Here is a 25,233-nt window from a genome sequence, read left to right as displayed (position 1 = left end):
TCATCCACAATCACAAATCCATATTTGTTTCCACCAATGCTAGTGTATGTAGTTGGTCCAAACAAGTCTATGTGCACCAATTCAAATGCCTTAGATGTGCTCATCATGCTCTTCTTAGGATGTGTGTTACCAACTTGCTTTCTGGCTTGACATGCACTATATAGCTTATCCTTCTCAAATATGACATCTTTCAAGCCTCTAACTAAGTCATGCTTGATCAACTTGTTCAATTGTTTCATTCCAACATGACCAAGCATTCTATGCCATAACTAACCCATGCTAGACTTAGTGAGCAAACATGTAGACAATTGAGCTTCTCTAGCATTGAAATCAACCAAGTATAGATTCTCATATCTAAATCCTTTGAATATCAAGTTAGAGCCATCTACACTTATGATCTCTACATCATCCACACCAAATATGCACTTGAAACCAAGATCACATAATTGAGCTACCGACAATAGGTTAAAGTTCAAGCTCTCTACTAGTAGCATATTGGAAATGCTCAAGTCATTGGATATTGCAATCTTACCAAGACCTTTGACCTTGCCTTTGTCATTGTCACCAAATGTAATACTATCAATCTCATTGCTTTTATTTTCATTGATTGAATTGAACATTCTTGGATCACCGATCATGTGTTGTGTGCACCTACTATCAAGCACCCAATGCCTTCCTCCAGCTTTATAATTGACCTACAAAAAAATATCAATTCTTTTTAGGTACCCAAACTTGCTTGGATCCTTGAAGGTTAGTTACCAAGGTCTTTGGTACCCAAATGGCCTTCTTCTTTGGGCCCACAATTGGTGTACCAATGAACTTAGCCTTCACACCATTTGCACCCTTAATAAGCATGTAACAAGAATCAAATCTAATTGAGGATACATTAGGTAGCTTGTTCTTGTTAGTCTTGCAATATTACTCTATATGCCCAACTTGCTTGCATCTATTGTAACACCATTGCCCTTCACAAAGCTAGTTTTGGGAGTGACAAAGGCCGCCTTGCCTTTCTTGGGGGTATAGCCTAATCCCTCTTTGTTGAGACAAAACCTTTGGCTACCCAAGCACTTTAGCAAGCGGGCATGTCCACCATAGGCATTGCCTAAGGCACGAGTGAGCTCATTCACCTCCTTCTTGAGGGTCTCATTTTCCATCATTAGTGAGGTATCACAAGTGAAACCATCACTCAAAGGTGAAGTTAAATTAGAAGTGCTACAAGAAGGGTTAGTGAAAGCAACTACAATGGGCTTATAAAAAGATTCATCAATAATATCACATGTTAGTCCCACATCACAAGACACAATCACTTGCTCCTTCTTGACTTGCTCGATGAGAGAGGAGTGAGCCTTTTCATGCTTAGAGTGAGCTTTACCAAGCTTCTCATGGGCTTCTATTAGCCTCTCATGAGTGGCACTTAGCTCATCATTGGATTGCTCAAGAAATTTGACTTTCTTGCTCAATTCTTTGCACTCTTTTCTCTTCATCTCAAAGCAAGTGTGCACTTGCTCACACATGTCCATGAGCTCCTCCTTTGTGTACTCATCATCAGCATCATCACTCCTACAAGCATAACTTTCACATTCATCATCATCACTCACATCATATTTTACCTTGGTAGGCTTTGCCATGAGGCATATCGATGGAGTGTCGAAGATGGAGGGCTTGTTGTTGATGGTGATGCTTGCTCGTGCTTTCTTGATAGATTTCTTACTATCATCACTAGAGCCATCACTATCCGAAGAGTCATCACTATCCCAAGTGACCACATAGCCTCCACCCTTCTTCTTTTGGAAGGTCATCTTTTTCTTCTTCTCCTCCTTCTTGTGCTTCTTCTTCTTATCCTCACCATTGTCACTATTATAGGGACAATCCGCTACAACGTGATCGGGGCTCTTGCAATTGTAGCATCTTCTCATATATTATTTGCTTTTGGTGTGATCTCTTCTCTTTCTTGCACCATAGCCCTTCTTCTTCATGAATTTGCACATCTTACACACAAATAGAGCCATAGGCCTCATCATCAATGTCACTAAGATCCTCATCATCACTTGATTTTTTCTTGGACTTGCCCTTGTTCTTGGATGATGAGCTAGCCTTGAATGCTACGCTCTTCTTCTTCTTGTCTCCGTCTTCCTTCTTGTCATCCTTGTCAACTCCTTCCCTTTCCACATGGTATGACTCTTGTGTCATGACATCATCTAGTACTTGGTTAGGGGTAATCTCCTTCAATCCTCCTCTTATGATAAGCAATCTCAACATCTTAAATCCAGGAGGTAGGCACATCAAGAACCGATAAGGGACATCATCATCCTTGATCTTCTCTCCCAATGCCTTCAAATCATTGGCAATCACTTGCAATCGATAGAACATCTCCGGAATGCTCTCATCTTCCTTCATCTTGAAGCTTGTCAACTTGTCCTTGAGAATATATAACTTGGCACTCTTCACCGCCGGTGTGCCCTCATATGTTTCCTCCAATCTCTTCCACACCTCATTAGCTCTCTCACAATCCTTGATTTGCTCGAACACCTTGGAATCAATGGCATTGTATATGGTGTTGATAGTCATTATATTGCATTGCTTGTTGGTCTTATCTTGGTTGGTGAGATTATTGGGATCAATGATAGCATAGTCATTCTCGGTCACATCCCATACTTGATCATTGATTGAACCAAGATACATCCTCATATTTCTTTTCCAATAATCATAGCATATGCCATCAAAGAACGACGGTTTGCCCCCCACACGGTTGAACACAACTTGAGCCATAGTTTGACACCGAGGTTGTTAAGCCTTCAATCGAATGGTGACCACGGCTCCAATACCACTTGAAAGGTCCTAATATGGCTAGAGAGGGGTGAATAGCCTATTTAAAAATTTACAAATCAACTAGAGCAATTTGATTAGTATGACAAATAGCGAAATGCAAACTTGCTTTAGCTCTACAAGGGTTGCAAGCCACCTATCCAACAATTCTAGTTACTATGATCACTAGACACATAATTTACTAAGTCACTACTCACTAAGAGCTCTCACACTTGCTACACTAAAGAGCTCCACTAGATGAACTTAAGCTACAAAGCAAGCTCTCAATTCTAGCTACACTAAAGAGCTTACTACAACTAGTTCGTGGATATGTAAATGAGTAAGTAAGGTGATTATACCACCGTATAGAGGACTGAACCAATCACAAGATGAATACTAAATCAATCATCGGGAGAATACCAATGGGCAAGAGACAACCAAATTTTCTCTTGAGGTTCACGTGCTTGTCGGCACACTAGTCCCCGTTGTGTTGACCAACACTTGGTGGTTCGGCGGCTAAGAGGTGTTGCATGAACCTTGTCCACACAATTGGACACCACAAGAACCTACTCACAAGTGAGGTGACTCAATGACACGAGCACTCCACTACAGTTACCTTTCGGCGCTCCACCGGAGAAGGCACAAGACCCCTCACAATCATCGCGATCAGAGCTAGAGACAATCACCGACCTCCGCTCGATGATCCTCACTGCTCCAAGCCATCTAGGTGGAGACAACCAACAAGAGTAACAAGTGAATCCCGCAGCGAAACACGAACACCAAGTGCCTCTAGATGCAATCACTCAAGCAACGCACTCGGATTCTCTCCCAATCTCACAAAGATGTTGAATCAATGATGGAGATGAGTGGGAGGGCTTTGGCTAAGCTCACAAGATTGCTATGTCAATGCAAATGGCCAAAAGAGTGAGCTAGAGCCGGCCAAACGATATTTATAGACACCCCCAACAATAGAGCCATTAGCTCAATTATTGGGTTGACTACGGGACGACTGAACGCGCAGGTCGTGTGCACCAGACACGTCCGATTGCTGTGTCCAGTCACTGATAGATCACCACGTGTCCCATTCAAACAAAGTAGCCGTTGTCACCCAACTATGATCGAACGCGTCCGGCGTGGCTGACCGGACGCAGGAGACGTAGCGTACGATCGAGTCCAGAGAGCTCCCAGAGCCGCTCTGGGCCGACCGAATGTGTCCGGTCACATCGGACCGGACGTGGGAGACACAACGTCCGGTCAAGTCCAGAGAGCTTCCAGAGCCGCTCTGGGCTGACCGGACACGTTCGGTCACACCAGACCGGATGCTCCTAGGGTTCGATCAATTATTACGCTAAAAACCCAGAATTTGCTGGTTCACACCGGACGCGTCCTGTGTGACGACCGGACGCGCCCAGTCACTCTCAGCAATCCAGTATCAACCTACATCACTTTGACCTGACGCTGAACAGTAACTCGTCAGCGTCCGGTCACTCCACTGAGCCAGAGTCCGGTCACTTTCACTTAGTCACTTCACCTCGGGTCCAAATATCGAACACGTCCAATAGCCACACCGGACACATTCGGTCACTCCAGTCTGACTGCCTGAAGTCTAGATAAAATACCGGACGCGTCCGATAGGCACACCGGACGCGTCCGGTCACTCTGTGACCAGCGCGACTAACTCATTTTCAACTCTATCTTCTTTACCCTTGCTCAAATGTGCCAACCACCAAGTGTATCACCTTGTGCACATGTGTTAGCATATTTTCACAAATGTTTTCAAGGGTGTTAGCACTCCACTAGATCCAAAATGCATATGCAATGAGTTAGAGCGTCTAGTGGCATTTTAATAACCGTATTTCGATACGAGTTTCACTCTTCTTAATAGTACGGCTATCGATCCTAAATGTGATCGCACTCACTAAGTGTCTCGATCACCAAAACGAAAAAGCTCCTATCAAGTTTCACCTTTGCCTTGGGCTTTTTGTTTTTCTTTCTTCTTTTCCAAGTCCCAGTATTTGATCATCACCATGCCATCACCATCATCATCATGTCATAATCTTTATTTGCTTAAACACTTGGAGTAGTGCTACCTATCTCATAATTACTTTAATAAACTAGGTTAGCACTTAGGGTTTCATCAATTTACCAAAACCAAACTAGAGCTTTCAAGATCCTCCTTAGGAGATCCCTTTGACATAGAATCATTCGAGTAAGTGTCTTATCCGCATCTTCTTTGGAGCTTACCCCCTTCCTTTCATCCAATTTTCTTATTCTTTCCTTGTATTTCTATTTATGTTGCAAGAGACATTCCCGACAATGTGGATGTGCCTCCTGTTGCTGCGCAGGTGCATTGTGGAGATGGATTTCCGTGCCTCCAATAGTGTTGAAATTATGAATGATTCTGAGCCACATGAGATCGTAAGGGCTATTGATTCTGATGATGATCGTCCTGTTGGAGAGCTGACGGGGAGTGATGTTGATCGTGATGTTGAGGCGTATCTTTCCCGAACCGTCGTGATCCAAGAGTTCATGAGTTCAGTGATCTTGCTCATTCCAATCAGGCATTTGCAGAAGGACGGGATGATGAGCTGCTAGAAGCTCCTGAGGCCAGCCCTAGCATGGTAATTAAGAAGGGGAGGGTTTTCAAGGACCTCCCTGCATTGAAGAAGTGGTTGTCGTAGTTTGCAGTGATACGCAAAAGACCTTATAAGGTCCTGCATTCATATGTGGAGCGGCGTTATACAGTTGTTTGTGACAAGGAACGCTTGCCAATGGAGGGTTTGTGCAAGGAAGCAAAAGGTCACTGGAAAGTGGCAGAAGGACAGTGATACATTCAAATGTTACTACGCCGCTGACGGAGGACAGTGATACAAGGAACGCTGCAGCAGGACAGTGATACATTCAAATGTTACACACCAAATAAACTATGCATGACTTCATATGACACTAAATAATTATTACACAACATCAATTTCTCATCATCTTGTTAATGCGGCGCCGACGAAGTGTAGGCTCAAACACAAAATTGGACACACATCCAATACCTCTGCATGTATGTGTCCTCTTCATCGGACTTGGCTACCTTGCAAAGATCACCGCAAAAGCACATGGGCACTGAAACACCACTAGGCAGAGGCAATGGGTCGAAGGATTTCCGATCATCCAGCCATAACTACAATTCAACCAATTTCGTTGTAAGAACCGAAAGCAATAAACACTAAAACCTAAACCTAGGGTTTTCCGGACAACAATGAACCCATAATATAACAAGATGCGCTGAGGTTACCTTGTCTTGCTAGATTTTCCACGCCTTGGCATCCTACGGTTGAATAATAGAAATATTAAAAATTGCATAAAACCCTAAGTAATGACGAATCTTCGGTTGCAAAATACAACTAATATATACCGAATCGATGTGAAAAAATTAGGAGGGGAGCGAGGATACCTTGCTCTCGAAGATCTATGGATCAAATCCAAGTTTCTAAGGTCCAATATGACGATTCTTGAGGTAGGGCGAAGTGGGGACAGAAAAAACCCGAGATGGAGGAGGAAGAAAAGGAAGAAGCCTCAACAAGGAAAGGGGGCGCTGATTTTAAACAGCACAATGGCGCCGTAGATCTGCGTGTCGTGCTCGGCGCCAAAGACGACGGTGCCAAGCTCTACGACACCGTGTTGGCTGTCATGTCACCGCCACGTCTGCGCCGATGCCGACGTGGCACCAACAGCTAGGTGCCAAATATGCTGGCGCTGAGACGTGTTAGCTCGGCGCCAATTACCTTGGCGCCGAACTGAGGATCTAGATTTTAAAGTATGCCTCTAGAGGCAGATTTGTTAAAAACTTCCAAAAAAAAAGGGCAAGAAAAAAACGAAAAAATGGATCTACCCCTCGCCAGCCTTTCTTTGGAATGGAATCTAAAAATAGAGCAAAAGAATCTAAAAACAGAGAAATTGAAAAAAACACAGTGTAGGAACAAACCAAAAAGTAAAAAGAGAACTGTAGGATTTAAAAAGTGGAGATGAAAAGTTTATCCGTTTGGAACGGGAATCCATAATATAATACAGTTATTATAGGATGTTAGGCAAATAGTACAATACAAGAACTACTAACTGTATTTCAGTGACGATAGATTAAGAAGAGCAAACGATTAGAGATGACGGCGCACTCAACCATTTATCGTGTAATCCATCCGTCCAAAAAAAATATAATCATGGAAACCTTGCGGTTCAAACTAAGTTAAGTTTGACCAAATTTATAGAAAAATAATATTAGTATTTTTGTCTCCAAATAAATTTATTATGAAAATATGTTTCATGACTAATCTAACGGTACTTATTTTTATCATGAATGTTAGTATTTTTTTATAAAAATTTAATCAAAGTTTAAATTGTTTGACTCTTTTACAACAACAAAGCATTTAAGTCCCAAACAAGTTGAGGTAGGCTAGAGTTGAAACCCATCAGAAGTAATCAAGGTTCAGGCACGTGAATAGCTGTCTTTCAAGCACTCCTATCTAAGGCTAAGTCTTTGGGTATATTCCATCCTTTCAGGTCTCATTTTATTGCCTCTACCCAAGTCAACTTCGGTCTTCCTCTGCCTCTCTTCACGTTATTATCCTGACTTAGGATTCTACTATGCACCGGTGCATCTGGAGGTCTCCGTTGCACATGTCCAAACCATCTCAACCGGTGTTAGACAAGCTTTTCTTCAATTGGCGCTACCCCTAATCTCTCACGTATATCATCGTTCCGAACTCGATCCCTTCTTGTATGGCCGCAAATCCAACGCAACATACGTATTTCCGCGACACTTAGCTGTTGAACATGTCGTCTTTTCGTAGGCCAACATTCTGCACCATACAACATAGCAGGTCTAATCGCCATCCTATAAAACTTGCCTTTTAGCTTCTGTGGTACCCTTTTGTCACATAGGACACCAGACGCTTGCCGCCACTTCATCCACCCTGCTTTGATTCTATGGCTAATATCTTCATCAATATTCCCGTCCCTCTGTAGCATTGATCATAAATATCGAAAGGTATCCTTCCTATGCACTACTTGATCTTCCAAACTAACATCTTCCTCCTCCCGAGTAGTAGTGCTGAAGTCACATCTCATATACTCAGTTTTAGTTCTACTGAGTCTAAAACATTTGGACTCCAAAGTCTCCCGCCATAACTCCAGTTTCTGATTCACTCCTATCCGGCTTTCATCAACTAGCACTACATCGTCCACGAAAAGCATACACCAAGGGATGTCCCATTGTATGTCCCTTGTGACCTCATCCATCACTAAAGCAAACAAATAAGAGCTCAAAGCTGACCCTTGATGCAATCCTATCCTAATCGGGAAGTCATCCGTGTCTCCGTCACTTTTTTTTTAAGTAAGAATTGCATGTATTCTTTTGTGACCGAAGGGAGCACCATTAGCTCTCTCTTTAGAAACGACACGATGACACCCTAACTTGTGAATCCCACAGTGAGCTCTCTCTCAATTGTTGCCATACAGTCCTTCTCCCATTATCTCTCGTTCGTATCGAGTCCTCGTTCCTTTCTCCTCGTCGTTCCCATCCCCCAGTCGTGTCTTTCTCACGGTGCTCGGCTGCTCGCAGCAAATGTCAGCAGGTGATGGTAGCTAGGACGCGGAGGCGTAGGCACGCGGCGGATGTGTAGGTAGGGCGGTGTGTCCCTCCATCCATCGCACTCGCACTCGCACTCGCAGAGAAGTAGAGCATCAGCGAGGATCTATGATGGGAGGTCAACGGGAGAGTGTGGAGAGACACGGCGCCGCGGCGGTGATTGCCGAAGCAGATCAAGTTCTTCGCGCTGTAGCTGGCCGTTTTCACTCACTCCTGCTCACAGGTCTTGCCTCAGGCTTCCGAACCGTGAAGGAAACTAAAACCATGGATCCGAATAGATTCATTTTTCCTAGGAAATCGATTGCCACCTACAGTATCCCAAAGTAGGGTTGAGCGATTCACGTGTTCGCTTCAACTTCAATTTCCTAAGTTTGTGATCCTTACAATTTTTCTTTACTATTGTTACTGTTGCCACGCAAAAATCGAATTAAACCATCAACGATTACTCAAATCTAGACGGGCAGGTCCCCAACTGGTTACGACGAGCGAGGGGTCGACCAAGTTTGTAGCGTGCGTACGGCTCATTAATTTCTCTGCCATCCAGCCGCTGTCTATACACATAGCAACGGTACGTACGGTAATCTTCTGATCGGTAGCATGTTCGGCTGATGCTGATACGATCGTATAAGATCGTGGATTATTACTGCTAGTTGATTTGGTGTGAGAGAAAAATATTATTCTGGCTAGAAATTTACGATCGTTTACGACCCAACAAATAGGCCGCGGATCACCGGGTCGATCGACCACCGACGGATGGCCGGGCGCGGACGGTGCCAGTGCGGCCGCCGGGCAGGACGGATGAGCCGGGTGTCCATGCTGGCTTTCCTCCGCAAGGGACGTGCCTGCTGGCGGACCTTCCGGATGTGCCGCACACAACTTTCACGTTCGGACAACCCCATGTTTACAAAGCGTTCGTTCGTTAGCCCCGCACTTCCATTGCCCATACACACGTACGCACGGCCACACGTACCGACACGCATGTACGCGGGATTTTTTCCCCCAGTGGAGTTCGAGTGTATATTAGTCAAGGACAGAGATGCTCTCTCGATATATGGTGACACAGCTGTAAAGGATAAAAAGAGATGGGTGCATCTACAATTTCAATCAGCGCGTACTAGTAGTGTGATTTACTTTTCAAAGGTTGAGATCTTCACTGAAGAAATAAAGAAAAAGTACTGCTACTGGATAATTGTCAACAAGATCGGTCGCCCTCTACTAAAAAGTGTGAAAAAACGCAGCAAATTGGCTTCCAGATCGATTAAAGCTTGTATCTACTGCAGTTGAATGCATGTGACCGGTGGGCTACAGGAGAAATAAACAGGACGGGGCCAACTCAGATCTGCTACAGTCTGGAGTCTGATCAATCACCGGCCGGAGCCGGAACCACGACGCAACGCAACAGACGCACCCCGGCCCGGAACCATTTATGCGCGCCTCTCGCCTTCCGCTCCATTTTTATAGCGACGGGCGGCGCAGGGCCACTCGGAATTCTTCCGAGGCTTCTGAGGTTATCGATCGATCGCAGTGGTTCCGCTTCTGCAGTGAGGTGCGCCCCGGCTACCCATTCGGCCTTCGCTATCGTAGCGCGGGATGGATGGATGAGTGAGCTACTGAGCTACTAGGAGCAGGGATGGCCCTTTCATGACTCGCGCCTTCAAATCATGTTGGCCACTTCCCTTTCTCGGTGGCTAGACCATTATGATAAGGATGAAACGGAGGGATAGGGTGATCAGTTCGTTTCTTGAGTTGCTCCAGTGGGGACACGGATCCGCTGCGTGCGGGTGGCAACAGCGAGAATTGGCCTCCGTGTTAGGTTTCTAAAAAGCCGACAGGAATAACGAGAACTCCTGTCGGTTTTAAAAACCCGTCAGACAAAACACACCTGTAGAACTCTTGTCGACGATATAAAACACTCCAAAAACTGATGTAACCATCAGAAAAAGAATATTTTATTCTTGACGTTAAAAAAACGACAGGAATTATTTTCTATCGGCTAATGGCCCAACGGGAGGCTCCCTGTCCTATCCGCAGCATCCAAAAAATAGCCAAGGTCACTGCCAGCTCTTTGTTCTTGCGCCATGAGATGACTTGGTGCTTAGAAATCTTGTGTTGTCTTTAGTGGGTTGTCCATTCACAAGATTGGCATAGTTTATGGCAGAAACCCCAAACAACCCTAGGCCCATTTCCTCGCCACCGCCCACTTCAGGCGACCGCGCGAGAGCCCATCTGTCGGTATTTCGAACAAACACCAACTAGTAAATTTATAATTGTTGCGCGTTAGGCTCGGATGGTGTACTAAAGGACACAAGGTTTATACTGGTTCGGGCAGAATGTCCCTGCGTCCAGTTTGCTGATGCTCGTGTTATTAGTACAGAAAAGGTTCGTAGTAGGGGGTACAAACGGTCGAGAGAGAAACAGGTCACAAGTCTCTGATGGAAAGGTCGAAAGGACGCCAAGAGCTCAGTTGCTGCTTGACTGTGTGTTGTGTGTAGAATTGATCCGTCCCCTTAGTGGGGTGCCCTGCCCTCCCTTTTATAGACCAAGGGGGGAGCAAGGGTTACAGATGGAAGAAAAAGGAAAAAAAAACCAAAGGTAGAGAAGGTCCTTCGAGGATGTCGGGTCTTACTTTTCCCTTGAGCCTGCCCTGCTGACATGGCAGACCACGCCAGGGATAGCATGTCTCGCTGATCCTGATAGGGCCGGACTCTGGCTTCATTTCAGCGAGTGGTCACGTCCCACCCTCCCCCGGCGGACGATGCGGTGTGTCAGGGCGCCGAGCCATAACTCTGCGGGGAGTATACGGGGAAATGACTATACGACTGTTACTGTAGATGATGTGAGTTCTTTCTTGAATTATAGTGGTTGTCGTATGCTTGTGTCAAGATCCACGCCCGAGGACCAATGGCGGCGCCTACAACATTGTAGGACAAAAGTCGACGCTTACAATACTATTCGAGCCCTGTTAGGTCAGAAAGGGCTTAAAGCACCCGTCCCATCGTATCATGACGGTATCTTCCTGCAGGCGTGCAGGGCATGGTCCTCGGTACTATGGTTGACTCGAATGTCCTATCGTACCCTGTGCTCGTTATCATGAAGGAGCAGGGTGCAGTCGTCGGACGAGGCCCAAGCCTGCCCTCGGACGTCGGGTGGGACGGAGCCAGCCCTCAACCGTCGGGCGGGACGGAGCCAGCCCTCAACCGTCGGGCGAGGCGGAGCCAGCCCTCGGACGTCGGGCGGGGCGGAGCCAGCCCTCAGACGTCGGGCGGGGCGGAGCCAGCCCATAGCCATCGGGCGAGGTGGAGCCAGCCCTCAGCCGTCGGGCGAGGCGGAGTCTAGCCCTCGGGGGTCGGGCGAGGCGGAACCAATCTTCCGTCGTTCGGGCAAGAAGCATAGTAGCGTTTTGTCTGACCGGAAGCATCAACGTTCGATGGTTATTAGTTCTATCTCATTGGGTACCCCGGTATTAGGTCCCCGACACCATCCCGCTGCCTTACCCTCCCCCGCGCTCGACGCCCGACGCCACCCCCTCGGCCTGCATCCAACGTTGGCGCCCAATCTGCCTCCACCCGTTGCCATTGTCCCCTCCGCTGGCATACACCGTCGGCCCCTCCACTTCACGCGATGCAGCAGCACGCCCTCTCCACCTGCACATGCCCGTCGCCGGCAAGTAGCAACTCGGAGGCCACAAGAATAGATCCACTGTCGATTGGAAGAGGAGCAGGAGGTTTGCTGCCACAAGAGGGTGGAGGAGAATATCCTGCCGCAAGAGGTGAAAGGGAAGAACAAGACATGCAAAGGAAGGAGTTCGCTTAAACTCTTAAGAGGCAATTAATCCAGTCCCCTCACATTTTTTTCATGGTGCCTGAAGCATTCATGTGCATTGTGAAATATATGGTTCTATACTTTCATGTATAGGGTTAGCTAGGAAACTCTAGTTGTATGTTTGTCCAATATATGTTCACGGGCGATCATCAGGAAATACTGTATTTTCCTATCGAGACGTCTTGTCAGCTTGTTTTTAGCCTATTCATGATGGTTTTTGGCTATCAAGTATTTTCCACAACCTAATAGTGTCGGGCCGTAACTAAATCCAAAAGACTAGCTCGACTGGGTGAGTGCTTGCCCCCACCTTATATGTTGTGCCCTCCACCATCAATTTTTGATATAGACTAAGCCTATCAATTTCTCCGTACATATAACGGACCCAACTCTAACACCCATATTGTAACCATGAGACGACTTGATGATTGATTTGGGTGGTGATGAGACCGCAGGAGTGTCCAGATCGATGTCGACCATTATTTTATAGAGATGAGCGTTCATAGTCATGCCTCGAGGATATAGGCACATCGCCGAATCTCGTTAAAAAAACATCATGCTTCGATGTCATATATTCTCGCTTGTGTATTTTATATGATATTTATGCTTCCATGTTCTTCGGTTATTAGTCTAACCATGCACCCTAACATATACACCACATACATGTATGTTTGGTAAAAGAAATGTTCCCACGCTATACATCATCGCTTTGCCATTTGATGGTCTGATTGGGACGTACTTGGCACACAATTATTATACATCACTCGATACGTCGCAGTCTCCGTTGAGAGAAGGTGATTAGTTACATTGCAGGTGGACGGCCCTACCTATGTGTGTCTAGGCGTCTAGCGCGTAGTTGTGCACAACGTCAAGGGTCATGTTCTAATGTTCCAACAACAGGTACGTGTGCCTTGTTTCGTTCTATTGACACGAGATTGACACGAGATTGTGATGGTGTCTTGTTTTTTCCTTGAAAGAAAGTCTGGGTGATGTCTCGTCAAATATCAACTGTGATAGGGGGGTCACGATTTTTTTCAGTGAGGTTCATAGCGAAAGCTAGACTCGCGCAGCTGGCCAGCTGGTTTCTTCGGATGCAGGCAACCTAAACTCTAGAAGAAGAGTACAAAGAAGATAAAGCATGTGCGGTGTTTGTCTATCATCCGGCCGGTGCTTAATTGTACCAGTCAGCGAGAGCAATTAACTAAGCAGATCTTCCTCCATGTTACCCATGAAACGGGCACACGTGTCGAACCGCCATGGACAGAAAAAAAATGACACGTCACTAGGAATGCACGTGTACCTGAGGCTGTAGCAAATAGTTGACACGCCATCGACCGATCGGAATACATGTTGGCAGTAATGTATTAGGCTAGCCTAGCCGGCACGTTCCACCCTACGCTTGGGACCAACAACGTGGTTCGGTTCGGTCGCTTTCTCTGTATTCCAATTGTGTACTAACTTTTTGTCATCTCGAAAAAAAAATGGGTGCCATTGTTTTCCCTTTTTCTCTTCACTTGGGCCCTTGGACGACTTTCCATGCTCAAATGGAAATCAGATCCATGAATATTAGAAATATCATGGTTATGTACGTCGTTGATAGTTACTTGAATCGAAGAAGAACAAACATACGAGAGCAACGACAAATCGTCTCTATCTCCCCTAGACAAACTTTGATTTGATGTGGTAAGAATGTTCTGTTACGTGGTAGTAGTACTAGTGCTAGTAAGACTGTTCCGAGGTCAGAACTCAGAACTAACCTGGGCCACACGGCAAAAGCGAGAGGATCGGAAAGGCACGCCGGGCCGTACAGTCCCATTTCTCGGAGAACAGGCCCATTAGTGGGCACGGGTGGTGTGGTCCAGGTATTAGCGAGGCCCAATCAGGTCCTCCCTCCATGCACGGCACATGCACGCACGTCCATCCATCCATGGATACGAGTCGAGGACTCGTTTGGTGCGGTGCGCACGGCGGCAGTGCTTGCCAGGACTGCTTCGGGTACAAAACCTTGCTGGACCATTTTGTCGCGCACCGGCTCAACTCCACTCATCAGTCATCACCAGCTTTTGGAAATTGGAACCCTTCTGCTTTGGAGTACAGGCAAAAGGTACACTTAAACTCACCCAAAAATAATAACAAAGCAGCCTTTTCCACTGGCCCACACTACGTAGAATGGCGCACGATATTCTGAACCTAGCAGGATCATACCGGTAGCAGCCACGCCGTGGCGAACCAAGATAGCAATTTAGTGACGCATAAATTAATTTTGATATTGAAGAAAAGAACAATAATAATAACATATAATATAGGTGTGTAATTTAACACTGGCACTACGATCTAAATAAAACTCAAATTCTCTGGGGCTAGTATCAGAAGGAACGCAAGAACAAACGACAGAGAAAGTATAGGCATTCTTTCAAGTAGGGTTGTCGGCCCTAGAGATAGCGCAAAAGTAGACGAAAGCAGATCTTCGATGGAGATCCACGAACACTGACATAGAGGGAAGAAGACATTCGACGAGCAGTCACCGTGACGCTTCCCAAAAAAACTGATATAGCCCCTACCCCGTGCAAGGACACAAGTGGACGTAGGCTTCGGAGATTTGCTCTCCCGACGCCGATGACACGTCGGCGACGGGATGGGGAAGATGGCGGCGGCGGAGATGAATTGTCTGTACCGAGGACAACGTCTCGTCCCAATATATACACGTGTCGCAACTATGGTGAGTAAATAGCCATGCAGTTAAAACATTAAAGGTGATTAACCTGCCATTAGTCGTCTAGAGCAATCACCATTAATACCAGAATAATTGCTTGTCCAAAATATCGAGTAGAAAAAGAAACCGCGCACCCGCAAAGCGGAAGTTAGGCCACCCTTGAGGGAACCGCGGAAAACGACGGAAAGCGAGCGTATTTTTGTTGTTGTCGTCGTCGAAAACACGAGCCAGAACACCGCATTCGTCAAACAAGACAAAGAACTGAAGGGATCTAGACGAGCACAGCAAATCAGCAATTTTGCCTCGCCTGTGACCTCTAAGGCTCTGACTCCCATGATCTGATGATCCCATCCCCAAGGTCTTCAGAAAATCAGAAGAAATTTGTGGCTCTGTCCTGGTGGGAACCTGGGAACCGCGGCGACGCTCTGTCCCTGCAAGGCTGCAACCGTTGCCACCAGCCGCGCCTAGGCAAGGGGTGAGAGAGATAGTGACTGAGTGAGACGGCGATGGCACGGAAGATAGATAAGCAGGCTTTTTCACCGTTAGCCCGTTACCCCGCACGCTACCCGCCTGCCCTCAACGTGGCGGAATGGCCGATATAGCCCGGTAGGCCAGCGACCGAGTGGAACCGCGTGTGTTTCGGAGGAAGATAATAAAGTAAATAAAGAAACAAAAAACACACAAAAAAGAATAGATATGGTGGGAAAACGTAGGAATACATGAGAACAGGTGTTCAAAATGTAGGAATTATCGAAATTGATTTTTTTTTCTATTGAAAAAACGCTATATGTCATCACTCATCAGTAAAAACACAGAGGAAGGAGATTTCTTTGGCCTGTGAAAAATACTCTATTCTATTCCAAATTCCAAAAGGGCCCTAAGACGTTAGCCCTGTTGTTGGCCTGCGGGGGTTGGCGGAACGCAACGCGGAATGTGACTTTCCCCGCGGCCACGTTGACTCGTCGCGCTCCCACGCTGTTCGCAAACGGCGGCGCCCCCAACAGATGCCTCGCGGCTGCTGGAGCATCTCCTTTCCTCCCCCAATCGGCCAATCCGCCCTTGGGCTTCGCTGGCGGCGGCGGCGGCTGGGGAAGGCAGGAATCCCGGCCTTTGCTTGCGCGCCACTCCGGGCACCGGCTGCTGCTCGCAGGTGAGCGCTCCCTCGGTCCCTCCTCCTCCTTACTTACCTCCTTGAGCGCTGCTCCTGTTGGATAATCGATGGATCGCTTACTCAACAATATAGCGAGCTCTTGGCTTGGTGCCTGCTTCATCCCCGCAGGAATTTCATGGATTCCTTGTTAAGGTATAGATGGCAATCGGTCGATTTAGTAGATACCTCCTCTTTTGCGTGTGCTGTTTCCAAACACCATTTTACATTAGTACTAGTACTGGTAGTACATAAATCTGTCTAGAAATCAGTTTGGATTTCATGGGATCCTTTGGTGTCGGCTTCGCAGCAGATTCAAGTCAACCAAGTTCAATACTGACTGACTTCATAAATGGTAGAGCATCGAGCACGTAGTGATTAAGATGTAGTTGGTCCTAGGGCATCCTCTATTTCTTTCTCTAGAGCTATATCTGTACACATTTTCAGTTCTGTACACCTGTGTTTGATCGATATAACTCAGTTCGAGCAGCCTGATAATGTTTGTTAAGAAGCATGGACCCAAGGTATCAAGAGCATAATTGTTGGGATCGCTGAAAATATTGGAACTGGGTAGGAATAGCAGGACATTTTGTGAAATTAATTAGCGTGACTGCTTTTACTGGGATAACGAGTTACTAATCAACAAACATGGATTGTACAACTCTGGAATCAGAATTGTTTTACATAATACTTTGGAGATGTGTTTTCTAATTGTTAAAGTTTGTCGTAAACTTTTGCATTGTTTCATTAGTTCTTTCTACTCCCTCCATCCCAAATTATAAGACATTTTGGCTTTTCTAGGTACATAGTTTTTGTCATGCACTTAGATATACACTATGTCTACATACATAGTAAAAGTAATGCATTTGGAAAAGCCAAAACGTCGTATAATTTGGAATGGAGGGGAGTACAAGGTTTCATTTATGATATGGCATACCTGATCTTTTCCCCCTCAGAAACTTCAATTTCTTTCATTCTTCCTTAGCCGTGACATTTCACTAAAATGAACACTTGCTTCGAAAAATTGTTTCTGTATGAGCAAGTTATGAGTTCGTATTAAACGGCTTTTAGTAACTGTCATTTCCTTTCTTTTGGACTGGTTCTTGTTTTTGCAGAAATGGTTAGCCAGTAGTATGTATGTGCATTCTGTATATATACAAGAGAGCAATCATTTCTGTGGAAAATGGCACTTCCAGTCTGAGTGTTAAATAGGGTGCCTTACCCTGTGGAAAGGGGGCGAATTGTATTTGTAACCTGACACTCAACATCTCCAGCTGAACAAAATGGCCTCCAATGGTAATGGAAATCTCAAAGCTGACATTCAACCAGTAGAGTCAACAGCTTCGGACAATGTTCCAGGCGCAACAGACGTCAACACTCTTGCCACTCAGGGTGTTTCGCAAAGTGGCAAGCGGTGGAGTGGGTTTAGGAATTTTTGGAATCGCCTTTGTACTGGCCCCCAGTTAAAGAAATTTGGTCCCTCCCCTTCGTTCAAGTTTCAACAGATCGCACTTCAACGGGATGAGTTCTCACGTTCGATCCATTCGGACAACCATGTTAGCCATGAGCATTTCCAGTTTATCAGGAGGATTAATTGGGAACACCTGTGGGTGATGGCCAAGAATTGGATAAAAGAGCCTATGAACATGGCCCTTTTTGTTTGGATTGCTTGTGTTGCTGTATCTGGTGCAATTCTCTTCCTTGTTATGACTGGAATGCTGAATCATGTTTTGCCTAGCAAATCACAAAGGGACACCTGGTTTGAAGTGAACAACCAAATCCTGAATGCATTATTCACGCTCATGTGCCTTTATCAACACCCACAACGGATCTACAACTTTGTGCTTCTTTGTCGATGGGAGCCGAAGGACATTTTAAGGCTTAGGAAGATATATTGCAAAAATGGAACATATAAACCTAATGAGTGGATGCACATGATGGTGGTTGTAATCCTTCTTAATTTGAACTGCTTTGCTCAGTATGCCCTGTGTGGTCTAAACCTAGGGTACCGCAGATCTCAACGGCCTCCTATCGGTGTTGGCCTCACTATTTCTGTTGCAATTGGGGCTGCAGCATTCGCTGGTCTGTACAATATCATCAGCCCTCTTGGGAAGGACTATGATACAGAACATGCCGCTATCGATCAAGAAGCACAAATCGATGTCACCTCAACTGAGAGCGGCAGGCCAACTTCACGGATTAAGTCATTTGAGAGGAGATACTCTTTCATCCAGAGTGATGAACGCCGTTTTGTGGAGAGAAGGCCTCAGTGGGTTGGCGGACTAATGGATTTCTGGGACCAGATATCTATTGCGTATTTGACACTTTTCTGCAGTTGCTGTGTCTTTGGCTGGAATATGCAGAGGCTTGGATTTGGTAACATGTATGTCCACATTGCAACGTTTCTGCTCTTTTGCCTGGCTCCATTTTTTATCTTCGTCCTTGCAGCTGGCAATGTTGACAATGGATCCCTTCAAGTGGCATTGGTGCTCACTGGACTTTTCCTGTGCTTTTTTGGTTTACTGTATGGTGGCTTCTGGAGAATTCAGATGAGGAAGAGGTTCAACCTGCCTGAAAACAACTTCTGCTGCCACAACCCAGATGCATCGGATTGTTTCCAGTGGTTGTTCTGCTGCTCATGCTCACTTGCTCAGGAAGTCAGGACCGCAGATTACTACGATATCACAGAGGACAAGTCACACACAGGGCAAGTAACTGGCGAAACCCCCCGCGTAATGATGTCCCCATTGCAGCGTGAAGATGGTTTGGCCCTTTTCAAGTCGAGTCCAAGTTCGCCATACAGGAGCGGCAATGCTAGTCCATCGATCTTTATCCTGGAGAGCCTGTCAGCCCCACGCAGGTCATCTGGTTCCTCGCCTCAGGGTGGTTCACCGACAATGGGTGATAGGGTGATGAAGGCACCAGCTCCATCTGTTCTTCAGAGAGAAGGTGGACCAGATCATGGCACGGGGGTGATCCAGTGAAGCAGTTACCGGTCCTATGAGATATGTATATTTTTTTGTAAAGGAAATACATCCTCGGCAGAAAATTCCTGTGCTGTTATTCTTAAGAAATGTATAGACTGTCCAGTTCTGTTCTGCATTTCAGCTCCGTCATGCACGGTTGCTTTTGATGTGAGGTGCAATTGTTGTATAGATCTCTCATTTGCTGTTCAATATCTGTTGATGTGTTCATGATAACAGGAGTGTGCTGCTGCTGATAGTCTGTCCATTTGTCGGCAGCAATTCCAGCAATGCTTGTTGTCTCGGCCTTTGTTTACATGCACATTCATTCCACCATACTCTCATCGTGAAACTTTATAGATTCTGGGATAAGCCTTCTTCAGTGATCACGGTATCTCCCTTTATTGTAGCGCTCAAGTGGTCTCTCTTCTCTCCTGTCCTGTTATACCTATTTGTTCTCAGCATGACAGTTTCAGTTCCTGGTTCAGTAGCAAAGTATTCGTCTAGGGGATATGCACAGGAGATTGCCAGGATATATATCTTGACGAGTTCAACACCACCACCCGTTTCATCATCATCTGTTTTCATTTTAGTTCCGAAGGGAAGTATTTGATTCCTAGCAAAATCGTCACCTGGAATCTGGTATATGGTCTTTGGGGGGGGCTTTACATTTTTTTAATTGCAAAGTTGTTTGCTTTATAGCAGATTAGATCAATAGCTGTCGTTGTTAATGATGAATTAGTCTACTAATCGATGATCGAATGTTTTGTTTTCTTGCGAGAACTTTAAAATGTTCTCTATTTTACTAGCATGACTTGCCTGAGAAATCTCTTGCTCAATGGCAAATTTTCTGATCTGGGATGAACAGAGTATGCTTGAAGCGTTCCGCACCGATAGTCCCATGCCGTCATCTGATGTGCTGCATTTTTTCCCCCTTTGAGAGGGAAAATAACTGAGTTATAAATAACTCTCATCCCCGTACCTAAGTCAATGAAAGGTATGTTTGTGGTAGAACATGGTTTTCAGAGTGCATCATGACCAGCAGAAGATCATATACTACGATGGATCCATGACGACCGGTTCTCCGTTCAAGTAAGCACAGCTTCTCCTCTTCCATTTCCCTGTTCCTCCCAAGCAAGAGCCATGCATGGAGAGAACAGCTCTTATATTATTACGTTACGCGTTGCCTGCCTCCACTTGAGAGGCTGGCAGTTTCTCAGAAAGCTTTGGTGGTGGTGGCACGAACGGAACGCCTACTCCAGCACCTCCCGCTACGCCTTGACCGTCCCGGCCGCGGCCGGCCAGCCGTCTTCGGAGAATCATCATGGCCCAGGCGAGGCGAGCGTACCGTGCGAGGCGTCGACTCGAGAAGAGAGAACCACATGCGTTCCGTTCCGTGCCGAGCTGCCTGCCTGCCGTTCGGGTCTGAACCGACTCGACTCGACTCACTGGCGCGAGTAAACGTAAACGAAGCCGCGTCCGCGTCCGTGCCCGTGCCCGTGCGTGCGACTTGCCACGGCGCCGCGCAGGTCGGTCTCGCACGTGCCTCGCGCGCGGCGACGACGGGCGGTCCGTCCGTTTTGTCGAAACGCTTCGAGCACGGCAGGCAGTCAGCCAGTCACGTTTCTTTTCGTAGCGCTGCTGCGAAGTGTCGGGGTCTCGTCCCGTCCCTACTTCAGTTATTAACGCCCTTCTGCTGTCCGTCCTTCGGGGCTTTAACTGATCTCTCGTGATGGAGACCATGGACTCGATCGTTTTTTTTTTTTTTTTGTCCTCAGCTACGACGACATCAGCCTGAGATCTGTTTGCCAAGATCTGGTGCGTTTGAAGCTAATTTTGTCTGCACGCATGGCTTCTGCGCCGGTGCTCGTCAAAACTTACGAAGTCACGTAGTGCTAATAAGGTTATTTAAGCCAAGCCAAGCCGAATTTTTTATTTTTTAGCTTTTTTTAAAAAAAAAATCACAAATATATCCCTAGAGGTAAGATTTTAAAATCTAGACCCTTAGCTCGGCGCCATCGTTGCTGGCGCCGAGCTTACACTTCTCGGTGCCATCGTTGCTGGCGTCGAGGTCTTGGGCTCGACGCAGACGTGGCGGTGACTTGGCAGATAGCACAGCACCGTAGATCCTGACGCCGAGCTTGACGCCATAGATCCTGACGTCGAGCTTGGCACCGTAGGCCCCGTTCGCTTGGCTGAAAAACATCGTTCCGGCTGAATTGTCGTGAGAGAAAAACACTGTTCCGGCTGAAAAAAAAGAAGCCGAATAAGCCGGCTTTTAAGGTAAGCCGAATGGGGGCGTAGATCTTGGCACCGAGCTTGGTGCTAGGATCTATGGCGCCGAAGTAGTGTTTTAACCCTACCCCCAACCTTCCTACCTGAGCCTTCTTCCTCTTCTTTCTCCTCCCTCTCGGGTTTTCTCTCTCCCCACTTCGTCATACCTCACGAATCGGCATATTGGACCTTGGAAACTTTAATTTGATCCGTAGATCTTCGAGAGCAAGGTATCATCGCTCTCCTCCTAGTTTTTTTCGCATCGATTCGGTATATATTAGTAGGATTTTTCAACCTAAGAATCGTCATTACTTAGGGTTTCATGCAATTTTTAATATTTGTATTATACAACCGTAGAATACCAATGCGTGGAAAAGCTAGCAAATCAAGGTAAACGTAGCGCATGTTGTTATGTTATGGGTTCATTGTTGTGCATCAAATAGAAAACCCTAGGTTTATGGTTTAATGTTAATTGCTTTCGGTTCTTAGAACGAAATTGGTTGTACTGTAGTTATGGCCGTTTGACCGAAAATGTCTTCGACCCATTGCCTCTGTCTAGTGGTGTTCTAGTGCTCATGTGCTTTTGCGGCGATCCTTGCAAGGTAGCCAAGTCTGATGAAAATGACACGTATAGACAGAGGTATTGGATGTGTTCCAATTTTGCGTTTAAGCCTACACTTTGTCAGCGCCGCATTAACAAGATGGTGAGGAATTGATATTTGTGTCATATGATATCTTGCATGATTTTTTTGTTTTGTAACAATTGTATTTTTTGTAGACCCCTCCACCGCTCTATAATTTTGAGCAGTGCATCGACACTAAGATCAAGCCTGAAGATAAGGAATGGATGCAGAAACTGTTGCGGTGGGAGGCTGTGTAGGCTGAGTCGAGGGAGTGTCCTGGAGCTGAGATGGGCCAAGCTCCTCGTGCCTCTGGTTCATGTCGTCGTCGTCGTCGTCGTCGTCATCCTCGTCCCCTGTAGGTGCTTAGCTAGAGGAACCTAAGCCTCCTCTGCCTACGGAAGGAACGTACACATCTTGCGTCGTGTCTGTCCTACAATCACAACGAGCAGCCGCACGGCGTAGCCGACATTACAGCCTCTGTTGTACAAAATTATGTTAACTGAAAGAATCTAACGTATTAATAATATGTTTGAAAGAATATTTTGAATCTTACGTCTAGGAAGCTACGCGTGTCGTTGTCCCTAACTCTCGGACGAAAGCGCTCAATGTCTTCAACGGAGCATTTGAGGGTATTTTCCTACAACAAAGCTAAGTGATAATACTTCTAAACAGATAGCAACATGTTTTATTTTCTTTTGTACAACAATCTAACGTATTATAAGGATGCTACGACTCGAAGGTGACAGTAACTAAAATAGATACCTCTAACGCATAATGTATTGTTATGCAACTTAACGTAGAAAAAAGGCAATTGACTTACCACTCTGTCCAAGATTGGTCCTGCCTCCACCTGCCTTCTTGCACGAGTAGATTGGTCCTACGCTGTAACTTCATCGTCAAAGGACTCGATATCGGCGTAGTCATCTTCTGTCCATTGTAGCCTTAGCCTGCAACGTGTCGCATATTGGTACCAAGCTTGGTACCTTCTGAACTCACGGTTCGTGTGTGGCTCGTTGTTCTTATCCACGTTGTCGTGCATCTCCTCCCATTGCTTAATGTAGTACTAGTGGTGCTTCTCCCAGTAAAAAATCTTTCTGTTCTTCTGACGATCTAACATTCACGTATGTCATCGTTACTTGAATCTATGTACATGTCATCATATTAATGGAAATAGAACATCATGAGACATTTGAAATAGCAAAACACTTACTTGTGTAAGTCAACGCCAGTCGAGAACGGAGCCGTTGGCCAAAGCTGTCTCACTCTAAATTGACGTGCAACTCTATTTGGCAGGTGGAACTCGACAGCATGGAAGCAGATTGGAGGGCACCTCATCCTATAGAAGTCGTCGTCGCACCCACACATGTTGCTCAAATGAAAAGGAAGTGCCCCCTCTCCATCGTACGGCTCCCACAACACCTGCAACATGTCCAAACAAGATGTTAGATGGTATACTAAACCATTTTCAAACCAGCATGGAAAATAAAATTTACTTACACTAGACGCTGTGAGCGTGTCTAGCTCGTTCGTGAACTCAATATACGTCCGCTGTAACCTAGGCAATGCAGTTCCTCCTGAGCCCTTGCAACTTCTCCTGAGCCCTTGCAACCATCTCACTAAATGAAGACCTATCATTAAATGGTACAGGCACGCTTTGCATGTCAATAAACTCAACATATCCATAGCGATCGCATTCAACGGTGCCTCCATGAATATGGTCACCAGGTTGTCCATCTAGTTCAAACACATAACGAAACACATGTCCTTTAGTCCAAATTAGATGATAGATAGTACCTAACAAGTATTTTCTAACTACAAGCGAAGTAAATAAGATAATAACTACGTGTGTGTGTGTGTATATATATATATATATATATATATATATATATATATATATATATATATATATACAGTGTACTCACAAAATAGCTATGTCTATGTATCTATGTTTCTATCTATCTACATATCTAACTATATCTATGTACCTATGTATCTATGTTCCTATCTATCTACATATCTATCTCACTAGATCACTAACTAAATCAACTACCGGAGTCATCACATTAACTAGTAAATAACAAATAATCGAACTACTACATTACAATCAAAGCTAACCAAGCACCTACGTTGCATATTCACAATTTTTACCTGGCGTAGCCGGGCGCTGCAGGGCCCGGGGATGGCGCGGTCACGAGCGCGAGCGGGGACGGCCGGCGCGGCCGTGGACGCGGGGCCGGCGCGGGCGGTGACGGCCGTCGAGGGCGAGGACGCGGGCGGGGACGGTGCGGCAGCGGGGACGGGCGGTAGAGAGAAAGAGAGAAAAGAAGAGAGTGCCCATACGTAACAGAGGGCTTGGCGCCAGGATTGTTGGCGCCGAGCTCGGCGCCAAGCTCGACGCTGAGATGGCTGCCATGTCAGCGTCCATGCCGCCAATATGGCCCCGAGATCGGCGCCAACAACAATGGCGCCGAGCAGTGTAAGCTCGACGCCAGCAATGATGGCGCCGAGCTAAGGGTCCAGATTTTGAAATCTTACCTCTAGAGCATATTTATGAATTTTTTTTAAAAAAAAGCTAAAAATAAAAAATTCGGCCAAGCCAAGCGAGCCGCTACAAGCTTCTTTCTTGGCAGTACGCTAGTACCTGAATGAATGATCAAAGAACAGGTCAAGCTACCTGCTACCATACCAATTCGATCATCCATAGCTCCACCTCTACCAGCAATACAATAGAGTAATCCAGGATAATCGCCGTTTCCGAGTCATCTGACTCCTCCAACTGCAGCTAGCTGAGGTTGCAACCCTACCAGATAAACGGAGCAACAAAAAATTCAGCTGCAGAACCGTTCAACCGATTCCAAGATCGATCACGACCCATTTTGACAAAGCAGAGCAGTGGAAATTTCAGCTGGAAATAAACCGAATTTAAAAACACACCGAGCTCACTTTATCTACGACGTTTTGCTACGCAGGGCAGTCCTCCCATTCGCCGCGCTCACCCGCTGCATAGATACGCCCGGCTGCCTGTTCGTTTGCTTATCTTGTAAGCCATGGCTTATCAGTTAATGAATAGTATTTTTCTTACACCAAACTAGTAAACAGTACTTTCAGCCATGGCTTATAAGCTAAATCAGCCTCAACGAACATGGCGTTGATTTTCCCTCGCGTAAACTAATCCGATCAGCACGCTGCGATTAAGCCCCTAACCCCCATCGCTGCCCCGGACCTTGAGCAGGTCAACGAAACCATCCACGACC

At 46.1% G+C, this 25,233-nt stretch overlaps 1 protein-coding gene across 1 annotated transcript; it reads left to right on the top strand.

Annotated features, from left to right (window-relative positions):
- Window positions 1-15,877: 15,877 nt before the first annotated feature.
- Window positions 15,878-19,319, top strand: LOC136511637 (uncharacterized). Its single transcript, XM_066505684.1, has 2 exons — window positions 15,878-16,122; window positions 17,235-19,319. The coding sequence occupies exon 2, from the start codon at window positions 17,403-17,405 to the stop codon at window positions 19,101-19,103; it is 1,701 nt and encodes a 566-aa protein (XP_066361781.1). The 5' UTR covers window positions 15,878-16,122; window positions 17,235-17,402; the 3' UTR covers window positions 19,104-19,319.
- The last annotated feature ends 5,914 nt before the right edge of the window (window positions 19,320-25,233 follow it).

The sequence above is a fragment of the Miscanthus floridulus genome, chromosome 16 (assembly GCF_019320115.1).
Source record: "Miscanthus floridulus cultivar M001 chromosome 16, ASM1932011v1, whole genome shotgun sequence".
Taxonomy (NCBI): Eukaryota; Viridiplantae; Streptophyta; class Magnoliopsida; order Poales; family Poaceae; genus Miscanthus; species Miscanthus floridulus.
This window is presented reverse-complemented; position numbering and strand designations above follow the sequence as displayed.